Raw genomic sequence first — 16,412 nt, forward strand, 5'->3', positions numbered from 1 at the left:
GAAATCCCCCCTTCTCTTGACCTCCAGCTACCTACCGGAGTAACATCAGCAACATCTTGGAGCTTCATCCCACTGTTTTTCTAATTTCATCCTTGGAAAAAATGTATCTGCTTCACGTTAGCTCCTTCTTGATCATCAAGCTTGAAACTTGTTACTGCTGCTCCCAGAGGTTCTTAAGGCTTTTAAGCCAATTGCTGAGAAGAGTAAGATGACACAGCAACATTCTTGATCATTTGCTGGGTGGCCCAACTAGAAGTACCTCGGTACCAAAGCCTGCTTCAGCCCACCCAGCAGTAATTTTCTTGGAAATAGCCAGAATACAATTGTTCTCACTTTTCTTATTTTTTCAGAATAGCCACTTTGGATTAACAGTGATTAACTCATGGAGTTTTTGCCTTATTACATTGTTTACACTTCTGAACTCCACTCAGGAGATGAAATCAGACCTACATGACCACCTGCCAACAGAAAATGTGACTAACCTTATCACCAAGAGCCAAATAGATAATATATATAAATACAGTCTTAAGCACTACGATGATTAGACAACAACCCTGAGAATCCTGCTGGTTTTGTTAATTTAGTGTTCATTTTCTTTACCTCTATATTCTCTTCCTCTCAGTGGATGAATTAAGCTACAGCAACATTTTCTTTCTTTTCCGAATTTTTTACAGTGACCTTCAGAATTTTTTTTCCTTAATAAGGAAATTATAAAGCAACCATAAAGTTCTAGGCTGCATCAGGCAGATGTCAAGAAACAAATAAGCATTTGGTTCATAATGCTTTGAACTTAGAAACAAACTATATCCTTAGATTTTTCATTTTATCTTTTTAAGAAGGTCAGCACATTTCAGGACAGTTCAAGAATACAACCTACAGTAACAGAACTTACCGTGTAAAATTAACCAGCACCTTTAGAAGAGCTACGGTGTTCTTAACAAAACAAATTATTATGTCAGCAGGCATCATTTTGAGAGGATGGAGAATATATGAAAAATTCTTGAAGATAATTTCCTCCCCAAAATAATATTCTAGTTTTATATCACAGCTACTCAACACCTAAGTCACACAAATTTGTACACTCATACTTACTGTGGCAACACAGATACACAGCTCTAAAGGAAATGTTCAGTGAGATTATCCCCAAAATAGGGAGGGGAAAGCCTCATGTTACTGAACCTGGGAAGTTTATTTTGACAGCTTCCAGCATTCATTAATTATTTCTGCTCTACAGAATGTTAAACGGTTTCTCAGACTTTACTCAGTGACCTGTTTGCTTATCCTCCAATATCCTGATCAAGGATGGATGAGCGGGCATTTTCCAAACAGAGTGGAAGCTTACTTCTTTGTACCAATTCCCTTCCTCCAACACAAACAACAAATGACTGTGTACTCTGTACACAACTACTGAGGTCCTGAGGAAAGAAAGTAGGGCCTTTAAAAGTCTTTTCTTTCAAAATTGAATTTCACCTCAACAACATCCTCATTTAGTCAAGGACTATCAAAACAGTATTGCCTCTTTCCTCCTAGAAAGGTCATAGACTTTGTCAAAACAGATAGGTAGGATTTTTTTTAAAGAGCTCGAATAATTACCCCCCCCCCCACTCCCCTGTAAGTTTTCTACAAAATGAATAGTGTGTAAAAAATAATCTAAGTTATTTAGAACTGACGTCCTCTGTTCAGAAGTAATTTAAGGACTTAGAAGCCTACTTTGTTTGCAAATTTTGTAATTTAGGATCTTAAATTATTGGATCCTGGATAAACAAAGGAAACATACTGGACTTAATTACATCCAAGATGGATGCACTTTCTTGAAAGATATACAAGAAAACTTAGACAATTAAGAATGGTACCCACAGTGCTGTACTGTTTAGTACTCTTCAGCTGTCCTCTTGGAAAGGATGAAAAACGAGCATTGAATGAACCTTGATCCTCTCCAAGACTTAGGTGCCATTGTTTGCGTTGCAGGAAGGCAAGTCCTGCTCCCAGAACTCAGCCTGCTGTAGTGGAGAGGTATGCACGTTATTTCTGTAGACATTCTGCAAGAGACTGAGTCTTTTAAAAAGAATCCAGAAGAGTAGAATAAAAGTAGTCCCTTCACTCTTTTTTTTTATCCAGGATTTCATTCATCCAAGATGTGACACACTGACTTACAGTTTCTCCTCTGCTTCATTCCTGATGCTCCCTACTCAAGGGGATACCGCAACACTGGACTGCAACAGATTCTACCCAAGGAAAACACTCTCACTTCCCTTCATACTGCACTGTGCATGGAAACAGAAACAGTTCACATAATGGAAGGGTTGTCAAGCATTGCAAGGGGCTGCTCAGGAAAGTGGTGGAGTCAACATCCCTGGAAGTGTTCAAGACATGGCTGAACATGGCACTTAATGCTATGATTCAATCGACCAGGTGGTGCTCGGTCAAAGATTGGATTTGATGACCTTGGAGGTCTTTTCCAACCTTGATGATTCTATCATTCTATGACTCCAAGCACTGATTCAGCCACAGAGTTCTTGGCTACAGCTACAAATGCAGTAACCTCCCTTGTAAATATACATCACAATTGTACACAGTAAGACCATGCAAATACAAGACAAATCACTTGCATGAGAGTCTTTTTACCCCTTAGAAAATAACAATTGAAACCTGAGTGAAATGAATAAAACTCAATGAAAGTTACCTTTTTTCCCCTGCTTGTGCTATGTTTAGCACGCACAAGCCACTTTTGTTGCTTTTTACAAAATGGCAACATGTAATAGGCACCTCAAAAGTAGTAAGTTAGAAAAGCTCCAAATGGCTTTTTGGATTTATTTGTTTAAGGTGTTTGCATGAAAGGTGGCCTTACAAGAAAGTAAAATGGCTGTTCAAGGAAAGTGAAAAATGACCAAAGTTCTTCTGCTTCTAATTTATTTGATAGATGCACTCTGGCTCAAAAACTGCATTTCAGTAATTCTCTGTTTTTTCTTATTTTTATTTTTCCCATTCTCTGAGCTGCAGTGTCCACACTTTATTTTGGCAAAATTTAACTAGCAATGAAACACAGGTCCCATCTGCATGTCCCCTACAGCCTGATTTACACAAACTTGACTTGTTTATAATATTTTTTTCTTTATTTTCATATTATCTGTGTAACTGGTGCAGTTGTGTCAAAGTAGTCAGAAACCTCAATTTCCAAAACTAATTTTCATTTATAAGCACTTATTCTTTCACTGTCATTTATAGCTAAATGAAATTAAAATAGCCTGTTAAGCTTTCACATATATGAACAGTTTTGGCAAGAAAAGCAAAGCAAAGTAAACCAAGACTAATTCTGAATTTTTTTTTGTAAACAGGTAATACAAAGGGAACTATCTACTCTTAAAAAAGATTTGTTTCAAATCTTAATACATCTTAATTTTGCATGTCAGTTAAATTTTGCAAGAAGTGTTTGTCCAAAAAAGTAGAATGATTGATGGCACTTGGTTGGTAAAATAGGAAAGAAATACAGTTTGAATTCCAAAGTATTTTCTTTTAAATACATTATTTTTTCAGAAAACTTCCTGCTGCAGCACGTGTGAGGAGTGGTATACACATGTAAAGTCTTCATAAAGACAAGTTCATGGGCTACATGACATTGTAGAGCTCAGTCTTGAGTAAAATGGTGCAGCATCAGACTTGGACAATTTATTTTTACAATACCCAAATATGCACTGTTCAAATGTATTCTTGCTTGTTTTACAGTTTAGTCCTCAGAAAGATTAGTATGTAGTGTTCATAACATAATTTTTTGAGGTTTTCTGGGAAGAAAAAAAAAAGAACTGAGAAAAGGAACTGGGAAAAGTAGTGTGATACTCATACATAGTAAAAGAAACTAAAATATGAAAATAAATATTAAAATAATCCAGTATAGTACATAATTTTATATATTTGCCCCAAATAAGACTCACTTTTGGTATATCTGGTTGTTTGATTTTTTTCTTTTCACTTCAGCTTTCGAAAAATTTAGATGTCAGAAGTCGCAAGACTGTACAGTTAGAGACAATATTAAGGGACTGGAAAATCCAAATAAAAGATAACACAATATGGAGTTTCTGACCTTTAGGCTTCTGTGTCCCCATTTAGACTTAAATTGCATCTGACAGACACTGTGTGATGAAAAGAATTCATGTTAGTATATTATCTAATGATTTATTAGTATTTTCATTACAGAACCTCAGTAACTGGCCCAGAAAGAGTTGGAGGATAGTATGAACACCAAAGCTACAACTCAAACACCTTGTTAGGAACTTACACATAATGTTACGTACTCCACTTGCACAGATATACTGATTTTAAGAAATATTTAAATGCAGTTTAATGTTACTGCATAAAGTAGTACAGGGTCATGCTTGCGTCCTTGTGTTCTTATGATCCTGCTATTTAAGAAGCATTTACTTATATAATTTCACATACTTACATAATTTTAATAATATAAAACCCCTACTACACTCTATGATTTCATATGTGGCACTCCACAGATTTTTATGCCGTAACAAGAGCTACAAAACAACGTAAGTATCTATGAGTAACAGCACTTACAGTGATTGCAAAAGTTATTAAAATGCAGGCAACCATAATTTCATAATGAAAAAAACAAGTCAGTATGGAGAAAGAACATTTTTCATCTTTAGTCTTTTACTTTATTGTCCTGGAGTTTTATACTGCATCTCCTTCTTCTAGCGATTGTTGCACTCTCTAAGAGTCCTGTAGGTCAAACTCAAGATAACAAAATCAATTTTCACATTTTTGCTGCAGTTTAAAGAGTTACACTAAGTCTGCACCTTTGATAAAATATAACTGATCAAATTGTTTCAAAAATGAGCATATTTGAGAAGTACATTGGTCTACCTATATGACAGAGGTATTCCTATGAATATTCCAGTCACTTTATTACCACCATTGCTAAACAAAAGAAGAGTGTCCTTCATCCAGTCCATCTGATTGCACACGTAAAACTATTCTTTTAACTTATTCCTTTAGGACACTTGCTTGTATCTTTTCTTCCTTTCTATATTTACATTTTTTTCCCCAAATTGTATTGTTAGGAAAGAACAAAAATGCTTTAAATTTTATGTTGCTGATCCTTCAGACTGATTCTTTACATAGCTACTCATGCAGGTTGCTTGCTGTAGAGGATCTCTGTGCAGCATCAAGTTGTTATAAACAGATGGAAGAAATGGACCATGTTTTTCTGTGACGTAGCTATAGATTATATATATATATATATATATATATATATATAATTTACACGCATATCTGTATCAGAGTGTAAGCACATTATCTTTATATTCACGCAAAGATTTACTGGAAATACTAGGACAGTTGGAGTTGAAAACCTCCTCCTTCCAAAAGCAATAGATAACAGGACACTCACATGCTGCTGCTGGGGAAGAGGCTGCTGTGTATCAGCAGATATCCTGTGTTCTAGGCACAGCTTGAATCAGCTTTGTCTATAACAATATACACTCAGGGTATATATACATTCCTAGATCTATGAAAAGAAAAGCTCACATGTATACTTGAGCCTTCCTCAAATACTCAAAAAGAACAGGCATGTTGCTAGAGAGGTGGTTTAGTGCCCAATCCATGAGATAATTCATCCAGCACAAACCTTTTTCTTCCTATGTATAACTGAAATTCAGAGCTGCAAATGTAACGAATACAATGAGGAGAAAAAAAGTTACAGGCATATAAGGCTTCATTTCAGGCCTTTTATTTTACCAGATACATTTTCTCTTCTTCCATTATCCTGAATAAGTAGTAAGTGTATGGATATAGGCAACTAGCTAAAAGGCCCATCAGCCAGTGAATGAAACTGAACTGTGGTCTGTAATATTTGTACTTTATTTTAAGTGCAATTGCTAAATATGTATCTCTACAGTTTCATGCACACGTATTTTTTGCAAGATGACAATATCACAAATGTACCAACGAGAAAAACAGATGAACTCTTCCAGCAGCAGGAAGTGGTTTTTAAATACATGGCCCTAAAATTCCAGTAAAACTCAAATACTATTTTCTAACAACCCATGTAACTTTTCAATTAAGATGAAACAGTTCCTAAACAGTGCATTTTACTACATTAATCACGCTTAAATTTTAGCTACAATGCAAATTCTTAATAAATAATCATAATACACAAATTAGAAGTTCTCTGTCATCTGTACATGGAATCTATTTATATAAGGAGCACTCTGTAGATCTACTTTAATAAAAAGTCACTCATCTGAGTTCACCAAAAGGCTAGACTGAAAATCACAAGTACAACTGGTATGCTGAAGGCAATGTTGGTGTGATAATGTTAAGTGCCATGGCCTCTTACTCTCCAGAGCCCTTCCCAAACACAGAGCTCAAGTCTTCTGTACTTGTCTGGCACAGCTGGAGTCTCTGCACTTACTGAGTGCAGATGTGTCTGTCTCCCCTGGAACTGATAAACCTTGAAGTCCAAAATTATTTGTTTTTTAGTACCTCAGTGGACTGAATCTGGTTAAGAAACTTTTTAAAAAATTTTTTTTTTTGCTTTGCAGTCTATTGGGAAAGGATAACATGGGTGGAGATACAGACACCTGATCATGTTTAGCCTGCAAATGCCTGTAGAGTTATTTTGTACCAATCTAGACTATCAGATAAATACTCAAGTGACAAGTTGTGACTGAGCTAAGTGACAGTAGACATGTACTTTTGGTAACAGGCTCCTGAACAATCACATTGTTCAATGATCAAATGGTGCATTGCATGATGCTGACAAATTTGGCTCTGTGGATAACACTGCATATATTTTTTATGTAGGATCTTATGAATACAACTGCATGCACTATGAATATTAAGGACCATATGCAGGCTGGATCATCAATTGAGAGATGCCCTTCACTTAGATCTCTCTCTAAAAAATATAAATATTTATTACATTGTACTTGTATTAACATAATTTATAACACTAAAACATGTACAGCTGCATCAGCATTTTCCTTTATACTCTCTCTAGCATAGAAAATAATTTTCATCTGAAAACTTGGTAACTCATGTCAAGTAGAGAATTATTTCTGCCAAGTAAGGACAGCATGAAGGGGATGACAGAACTTATCCTCCACAAAAAGTATTTCTGCAACATTAATACATAGAAGTAAGGGTTTTATGTATTTTATTAGTGTTTAGTCCATTGAATAACTATGATTATGACAATCAAAACAATTCAAATCAAGAAAATAACATAATAAAGTCTGACTTAGACCTCACTATCATCAATATGTGAGCAATTCACAGCGGTGATGAGTCTGAAAGCAGTATTCACTTTTATTGCTGCACTGCTCTCAGGACAGTTCGTCTGGTTTCATGAGGTAAGCCTTATTTATTCAGACTAAGATCTTTCAGAATAAGATCCAAACTTCAGTTTGCACAGGTAAGCAAAAAACTCTGGAACTGCAGGTTCCCAGACACCGAAGATTTAGCGCTGACTGTGGATTCTGCTCTTAGAAAAACATTAAAAACTTGCCATTACTTTAACTGTCTATTTATGTTTCTGGATTTTTTCACAATAAATATATTTATACTTTCCATGGACAAAATTCTTCAACATCTGAATAAATTCACTATGCCTTCATCAGGCTGCCATGCTCAGCATCCTTCTAAACCTCGACAGGGTCGTTCAGATAATATAAACATTATCCTGTTTATTGCTATTGTACTAAAAATAAAATTTGATTTTTCAAGTCACAGCAGATACAAGCTGAATAGAGTTTAGCTCTTTTTCTAAGTGCCTTGGGCATAAGTAGGTAATCAATCATATTTAATCAATATGTTGTTCAGCCATGCAGATTCCCATGTCTATAATTCCAGCTTTATTCAAATGATCTTTAGTCTCAGTACACTCTTCATTGATTGTTTTTTCGCACCCAGAAAAGGCACAGAAATAGCTACATTTAAAGCCTGAAAATACCAGTTTAGGGGAAAAAAAAAAGAAAAAGAAAGCAATCCCTGTTACCTATTATTATACCCAATACATTTCACTATTTTAAGGTTTGGAACAACCTTAAAAGTCTTCTTAGTTGTCCAGGCTTCACTCTCATTGACAATGTCCTACTATGATTATAGGAATAGGCTTCAAAAATACCCATTGCTCACTTTCCATATTTATTAAAGCAGTAACACAGGAGCAAACATGCCATGAACAGGAAGTTTAGGTCTTTATCTACAGTTTCCATCTGCATCCAGGAATGTCAGACTGAATGGATTCAAAAGACCTAAGAATTCCCATTTAAATTATTAAGCAAAGCCTCCGCAACTGCAATTCTGTGGATTGCAGTCACATGTAAATGTTGATTATTCTTTTTAAAATCTTAAAGTGTGACAAAATGCCTCTTATTGTCAGTCTTTTCATTGTCTAGGTTGGCACTGAATAAGCATTAGCATAGATGTTTCAGTTTGTTTGAAAACTACTGAAAAATGTAAATAACCATTGGTCTTAGAATAAACAGTTTCATGTGGCATTTGCTTTCATATTAAATTATTTGAAATGAGAGGAAGAACAGCATGACATTAAAAGCACAATCTATCTTATTGTGTGGTTCTTTTCCAGTGACTTTGTAAAAGCACGCTCTCCACTTATTCCAGAAGATAACAAGAATCTACACTTGGCTGGTTTGATCAGTGAAATGAGAGGTGAGAGAGAATATTTGCATTTAAAATGGCTCTTTAATCTGGCTGTCCTAGACCTAGGAGCTGTACCAGCTTCACAGTGTCTCGACAGACTGGCCTATTTCTTGCAAACAAATTATTTATTTGTTTGTAGAAGCAAGAAGCTCATCTAAGTATTCATATTAAGATGAGTGGCTTTCTGTGCAAAAGTCCTCTTTTTTATCCAAGAGTAAAAATGCAAGTGGAGGTAAATATAAAAGCCATGTGTATTTTAGTCCCAAATGTATTCTGTTTTGGTAATTATTTCCCTCTGGTGTAAGGGAACAAGTGATTAAGTCACTTCAAAACTCACATCAGACCTCTTAGCAAGGCTCACTGTAGCTTCTAAAAAAATGTTAAGAAAAATATCACTGCACAGTTCATTTCTAGCTTCTGATTCATAAGGAAAAAATACAGATCTAGAGTCAAATGCCCTCCAAAACAGGATCTGAAAGCACCAGTTATTTTGGCTTGGATTTGGATCAAGCAAAGCTTCCAAATATAGCTTTAATCTTGAGAGGAAAAGTCTGGATGCTCAGATAAAAATATACTGTGTGGACCACTGGCTTTGCCCAGTCAAGTTGCCCCATCCCTACAAGTGCTGAAGGCCAGGTTGGATGGGGCTTTGAGCAACCTGGTCTAGTGGAAGGTGTCCCTGCCCCTGGCAGGGGGGTTGGAACTAGATGATCTGTAAGGTCCCTTCCAACTCAAACCATTCTATGATTCTATGATTCTATTATTTATTGCCTCAATAGCAGCAGACCTACTCAAGTACTCTTCATTTCTGTATAAATTACGAATCTCAATCTGTCATGCTTATTGCCTGTTTCATAAGTTGACAACAAGACTTTAGCCTTTAGAGGACCCTCAGGTCCTTCTCCACAGAGCTGCTTTCCAGCAAGTTGGCCCCCAGCCTGTGCTGGTGCCTGGCATTATTCCTCCCCAGGCGCAGGACCCCTGCATTTGCCTTTTTTGAGTTTCAGACAGTTCTTCTCTGCCCATCTCTCCAGCTTGTCAAGGTCCTTCTGAAGGCTTGCACAGCCCTCTGGGGTATTGGTCATCAGCAAACTTGCTGAGGAGGCCTCTGCTCCTTCATTCAAGCCTCTGATTAATAACTTAAACAATACTGGGCTCAGTATTGATCCTTGGCAGACACCACCAGTGACAGGCCTTCAACTAGACCCTGTGCCACTGATCACAACCTTCTGGGATCTGCCATTCAGCCAATTCTCTATCCACCTCCCTCTCTACCCATTAACTGTTCTATTGGGTTTGTGTGGCCAACTTTTGATAGTGGCAGGGGTACGGGGGAGGCTTCTGTGAGAAGCTGCCAGAAGATCTCCCCATGTTTATCAGAGCCAATGACAGCCGGCTCTGGGACAGAACCACCACTGGCAAGGGCTGTGACCCCATGGGAGGCCTATGCTGTTATAGGCTCCTGGCAGGGACCTGCAGACCCATGGAGAGAGGAGCCCATGCTGGAGCAGGCTGTGCCTGAAGGACTACACCCGGGGGAAAAGTGATCCATGTTGGAGCAGTTTGCGGAGAACTGCTGCCATAGGATGGACTAATGTCAGAGAAGTTCATGGAGGACTGTGGGAGGGACCCCATGCTGGAGCAGAGGAAGAACTCCTCTCCCTGAGCAGCAGCAGAAACAACCTGTGGTGAACTGACTGTAACCCTCATTCCCTGTCTCCCTGCACCTGGGCAGGAGGCAGAGATGGGAAGGATATGGGGGGGGGTGCGATGGGGAAGGTGTCTTTTTAAGACTTATTTTGCTTCTCATTATCCTCCTGATTTTGTTGGTAATAAATTCAATTAATATACCCAAACTGAGTCTGTTTTGCCCTTGACAGTATTCGGTGAGTGACTTCTCTCCTAGTTTTTATTTTAACTCATAAACCTTTCATTATATTTTCTCTCCTGTGTCCAGTTGCAGAGGGGAGTGATAGGCTTTTGCGGTGCCTGGCAACCAGCTAGTGCCAACCCACTACAACTATCTTGTCTCAACCCAAGAGTTTTCTCACTTTCACACTTCTGAATCTCTCCTTCAGCTCACCAGGGAAGTGAGCACCTGCATGGGACTTAGTTGTTGGCTGGGGTTAAAACACAACACCAGGTCACAAACCCAGGACCACCCCTCTTGATCCCAGAAGCTGCACAGCAGCTGCCAGTTACACTCTCCATCCAAATTCACACCTAATGAACTACTTTTGAAGTGAATAAGGTTCACATAGTAACTACTTTCCCTTTGCATGTATTTTCTAATGTCAGTACCTCCTCTTCCTGTGGGTAAGAAGTTCCTGTAAGATACTATCTAGGCTACACCCAACATAAAGCAAGTTTCAAAGGCAAGTAAAAAAAAAAAGCACAAAGTAAGTTACTCCCCCTTCCCGCTCCAGCCCTCTTCTTTTCTGAAAGTTGTTCCAAATGTTTTTCCCTCTGGCTAGGCTTGACATTCAAAATGTTGCACATGAATATATTCACCACAATGACAGGACTTTACTTTTCTTGAGAAACCTTCAGACACCTGCTTTATGGATTCTCAGAAAGGCCATCAGGAAACCTCAAAATATTTATATATTGGATAATCCAAACTTTTAAATATTTATCCAAACTGATTGGAACAGTTAGATGTTTCAAGGTCAAACAGTCAATACAAACTCTGATTAGTAGTGCTCAGCAAATGGGTAAAGATTTTTTTTCAGGAAATGCTGTCTAAACATTTAAAAAAATCTGCTGTAGCCATTCGATTCTATTTCTTGAATTCACTTTCAGATCAACATTTAAGTAACTGTATTTCACTAGAGACAAGAAAAATAAAGAATATGGATACTCACAATCAATGACAGGGCATTCATATGTACCACTAATCAAACTAATGGTGCTTGCATGTAGTAGGAAAAAAATGGTGTGCAATACTGTAATCAAAAATGAAAAATATAAACTCATAAGGAAATTCTAATACATTTGTGGGTTGCTTAGAAGCAGAAAAAAAAAGTAAATTGGATAAATTATTCGTTATAAATTAGTTTTTCATCTGTAGGATTAAGTGTGAAAGAACAACAATTACATATGACATCTGCTGCAGGTCAACAAATAGATCCACTTGCTTTTAGTATCCAGCCAGATATCTGATTTATTATGTGGTTTATTTAGAAAGAAAAACTGTGTTGATTAATTTCTGCAAAAATAAAAATATTTTCCCTAAAACATAATTTACGATATTATACGTAGATATGTGACAGTGAACTTTTCCTTCCGCTGGCACAGCATCAGAGTTCTAGTTATTGTCTCAGTCCATAAGATACCGAAACGATTTAGATTGAACTTATGAACTTTCATAAAATGACAAGAAATTTTCATTGCAAACTGGCGCATGATAGCAATCTCATATACTCCTAGCTCTGGAATATAGATGTTGAAAGGACACAGGAGATGGAAGGAGCTCCAAAACATGTGAATTTTGTCCTATAAGGCAGCACATTTTTTTGTTGCTATCTAAGAAGGGGGAAAACCCCCACAAATACATATGTTTATTGGACTAATGTATTACAAACTAGACTGACTCCTTTAATTGTATATATATATTTTGTGCTCCTGAGAGTGTAGGCATTTCAAAAATATGTGGAACTGGCTGAATGCCTTCCTAGCCTTGATAATGCAGCTGCCTCAATTTCTCCTCCTGCTTTCCATGTATTTACTATGCACAAAAAGTGCAAGAAATACTCCCTAAAAGATGTTTAATACCCTACGACATTTACTAGTACTGTAAATGAAAAAAATTACTTCAATTATAATCTTAATCTTACATTACAAGGGTTCTGTATCTGCACAGAAAGGAAGGTCTCATACATTTTGATACTAACAGACAATAATATACTGTCTGTCATGGAAGGGTATACTTTTGAAATTCCATTTCTTAGCAGGAATTTTAGCTCGTTTAATAATGAAAACTGTGTTGAGGTAAATAATACAGGAGGGGACTTTTTTCTCCTTCCTTTTTTGCTGCTGTTGCTCAGTTGTGATTCTCAGAATTAAGAGAATGTGCATCCCTGATTTGAAGCGGCTGTGATCTAGTTGCTACACCACAGACACACATGGCTGTGTGAAGATTTAACAACAAAGACTAATTTCTGTTTAATTTTCCTATCTTCAGTTCTAGGAAGACTATTAATTGAATAAAAGTGCATCTTTCCCTGGTGGTAGGATTAGGGAACAGATCAGATGTTCATCTTACTCTTGGGCTTGCCATAGCTGGAAAAAATTCAGACATCATATTTGATAGCACTTTCTTCCCTATTTGGGTATCTGTTGTTATGGTGATAGTTCCAGGAGGAAACGTTAATGAGGATGACTTGAAAGCTTTGATGTGTACAGCACAATTACTTTAACACCTCATAAGAAAAGGTGACAGTTAGTACTGCTCCTGGCTAAAGATGCATCATTGTATCAGCTTTCATGAAAACTACCTGAATTTCTATTTGTTATGTATCTGTAACACAATGCTGAATACAAATACGTAATAAAAAGGATTTGGAACGACAACATGCCCCCCATTTTCTCACAAAGGATATAAGCTGTTTTCTTAGGAACTTGGTTACAGTAAAAACTGACTTTAAGTATAAAATTTTAGAGTATCTGTATTGCTCTTTTGTGACACCCCAAGAACTATCCAGCATGATCTCTCATATCCAAAACTAAGCTGTGAACAAATCTATGAACTGACATCACCCAGCACGGGCCTGCAGACACATTGCGTCACCCAGACTGTCGTTCACCTGCTGGGGGAAAGCATTAAAGACAGAGCGGTTATTGGCCTGGATTATTCCATCTCAGAAAGACTTGATGTTCATCACAGAGCTTGGCTCACATGTTGTCAATGAAGGCATTTACTTACATAGTCTTCGTAGGCCTCGTGTGCGGGCGGCGGGGGTGGTCTGTAGCCCGGGACGGACGGGGCGCCCCTGGCTCGAGGGGTGGGAACGCCCCTGGCCACCGGTGGGACAGGGAGCGCTCCACGCGTCACCGGCGCTCCTCGGGGCGCCTGGGCACCTCGTCCAGGCAGCGGGGGAGGAATGGCACCCCCACGGCCCCTGTGGGGAGCAAAAAGGAATGGTCACTCTGGTGTCTACAAGGGAAGACATGCGTGTGCTACCCCATTTTAAAGGCTCTCACGTTTTTACTACTATTTAAAGCATCATATAACTCCAGGCTTTTGGCAGCTACAATGTCAAGCACTTTTAGGCAGTATCTCAGGCAGAACTCATATTATGGAAAGGCATTATTTTTAAACCATCCAGTACCTTTTACACCTGATCCTCTTGTTGCTTGTACTAATAAAATTCTGAATCATTTTAACTCACAGGGTTGCAGAATTACTCCAAGCAGTTCTAGAAGATGAAGAAAATGAGGAACCTTTTCTGTTGCTCTCAAATGATTTTACAAGAGCTGTCATCACTCTCATTTTCATATTTATTGGTGGGTAGGAGAAATGTATTGGCAGAAGATATTGCAGGACAGCAGAAACTTGCAAGGCAAAGTAGAGGAAGAATATAAAAGGAGAGGAATAACTTTTCTTCCTGTCTAATTTAGTTCGGCACAAAGGAATGGCTGCATGGGATTCTGCTTTCCCCCACTGCACAGAGAGAATAGAGCATATAGACAAGCATGGAGAGAGGTTTAGCATCCTCCTGGCTATTTATGCTGTATCTCCCTTGCTGTACTAATTAGTAAGTCAGAAGAAGCTGTTACTGTTTAAAAAGACTTGTAACTATACCATATGATGAAATAGAAGGGAGATGTATCAGGGTAGCAGCCTGTGGGTTTTGTTTCAGAGCAGTATGCTCCTGGGTGTGCTGTCTTTTTGGAAGACTGTGAATGTCAGGTATAAAAACCATGCATGACACCCATATCCACAGTTGTGAATGGAACTCAGCTCTCCTGTAGCAGTAGGAACTGTGGCTTGCTCCCTGCTGAGACAACCAAACCCATTGCATTAGCTCGTGATGTTCATTACTTTACTACAACTTTGAGTAACTGATTTTAGATTTCCAGAATCAATGAATAGTTTGTGTTGGAAGGGACCTTCAGAGATCCTCTAGGCAAAACCCTGTACCTTGGGCAGGGACATCTTTCATTAGATCAATAAATCTTAGAAATATCCTTTTCCTGTCTTCATAATCTGCTCTCATTTGTTGTTTATTACTTGTATACCACCCACTATACCCTGTGAACTGTAGATCAGAAAATCTGGAACAATGTAGACCAAACAGGTTATCAGAAGACAAATATTTTGGTTTACTGACTAGGATATGTATGTAATTGTCTTTTTTTTTTTTAAACTATGGGTTTTTTTACTACTGCTTACACTTTGTAAAGCTATTGACATAATAGTCCAGGTTACCACACCTTGAAGGAGCTGCAGGTGGCACACGGATCCCTCTTCCTCGAATGCCCCGTCCACGTGATGAATCCTCAGAACCATTCAAATATGAAAGTTCTCTCAGCTGCTCCTGGCGAATTTCATCATTATAATCCTGAAATTCAAAAGGTGAAACTTTCTGAAACTTCGTATTTTGGCTAAGCTGACAAACCACCCAAACCAGAAACTCCATGGATGGTATTTGGGTGAACTGCTCTGCATAATCACTGGTACGCTGAAAAATTGTACAAGTGGCAGTGGACAACTACCTATAATATATGGACAGAAAAATGTATATGTATGGGTAGTGAAGGTGGTCATAAAGAGCATGAACATGCAAAATAAAATACAAAAGGCACAGAAGGCATAGACACAGAGAAATGTACCTGTATGCAAAATGCAAATGGACTTTCACATGCAAAAGGTACAAATTTCAAGCGACTTGTAATTAGACAAAAAAATGTGTTTCGTAAGTATTTTGTATTTTTGGCAAACTTCCCTGGCTACCTTTATGCACTTAAAACACAAATTCTACCTTATATTGCACATTAGCATGACTGGATGATTTAATTCAATACCAATTAGCATCACTGAATGTAGCCTTCAGTTATTTTGTATATCCTGAAAGAAACTCTCTCTTTAGGAGTCAAGTAAAAAAGCTGTGTTTACTATAAAAAAATTGTTAAATGAAATAAAATAGGCCCATTCCAAGACAGCAGGGTATCGACTTCAACACTGCAGTTTCTGTTGGCTCAGTAAACAGAACACCAGATGAACTTCCTTTACTTACTGATCCAAAGTAGAATCACAGACTCATAAAATGGTTTGCGTTGGAAGGGACCTTAAAGATCTAATTCCAAGGACCCTGACATGGACACTTTGTTGGCTTCCTCCTCATTGGAATGCATGACTGGAGAGAGGTGATCCTTGAATATTAACGTCTATTGGGCCCCTCTTCCTTCCAGGGCTCTATCCCACGGCATTCCACCAAGCAGCTCCCTGAACAGACCAAAGTCTGCTCTCCTCAAGTCCAGAGTAGAGTTTGCTGTGCACTCTCCTCCCTGCCTTAAGGAACTTGAACCATCATTTCATGGGCAGCCCAGGCTACCCCTAAGCTTCCACTTCCCCACCAGCCCCTCCCTGTTGGTAAAAACAAAGTCCAGCATAGAGCATCTCCCCAGTGGCTTCTCTAGCACTTGGATAAGGAAGTTATTCTCAAGGTATTCCAGTAACACATTTGCCCTGCTGTGTTGTTCCTCCAACAGAGGAATGTTGGGGAGGTTGAAGTCCCCCA

At 38.2% G+C, this 16,412-nt stretch overlaps 1 protein-coding gene across 18 annotated transcripts in view; it reads right to left on the minus strand.

Annotated features, from left to right (window-relative positions):
* KHDRBS2 (KH RNA binding domain containing, signal transduction associated 2) overlaps positions 1–16,412 on the minus strand; it is a 344,845-nt gene that overhangs the window by 119,237 nt on the left and 209,196 nt on the right. For all 18 annotated transcript variants that reach the window (XR_007202175.1, XR_007202174.1, XR_007202172.1 and 15 more), the window contains 2 exons: positions 15,106–15,233; positions 13,595–13,790 (listed from right to left, as the gene is read on the minus strand). Coding sequence is in view for 1 of the 18 variants with exons in the window: in XM_048296678.1 (XP_048152635.1) it covers positions 13,595–13,790; positions 15,106–15,233 (324 nt within the window). In the remaining 17 variants the exon portion in view is untranslated. The remainder of the gene's footprint in view (positions 1–13,594; positions 13,791–15,105; positions 15,234–16,412) is intronic.

Source organism: Corvus hawaiiensis, chromosome 3, assembly GCF_020740725.1.
Source record: "Corvus hawaiiensis isolate bCorHaw1 chromosome 3, bCorHaw1.pri.cur, whole genome shotgun sequence".
In the NCBI taxonomy this organism is placed as follows: domain Eukaryota; kingdom Metazoa; phylum Chordata; class Aves; order Passeriformes; family Corvidae; genus Corvus; species Corvus hawaiiensis.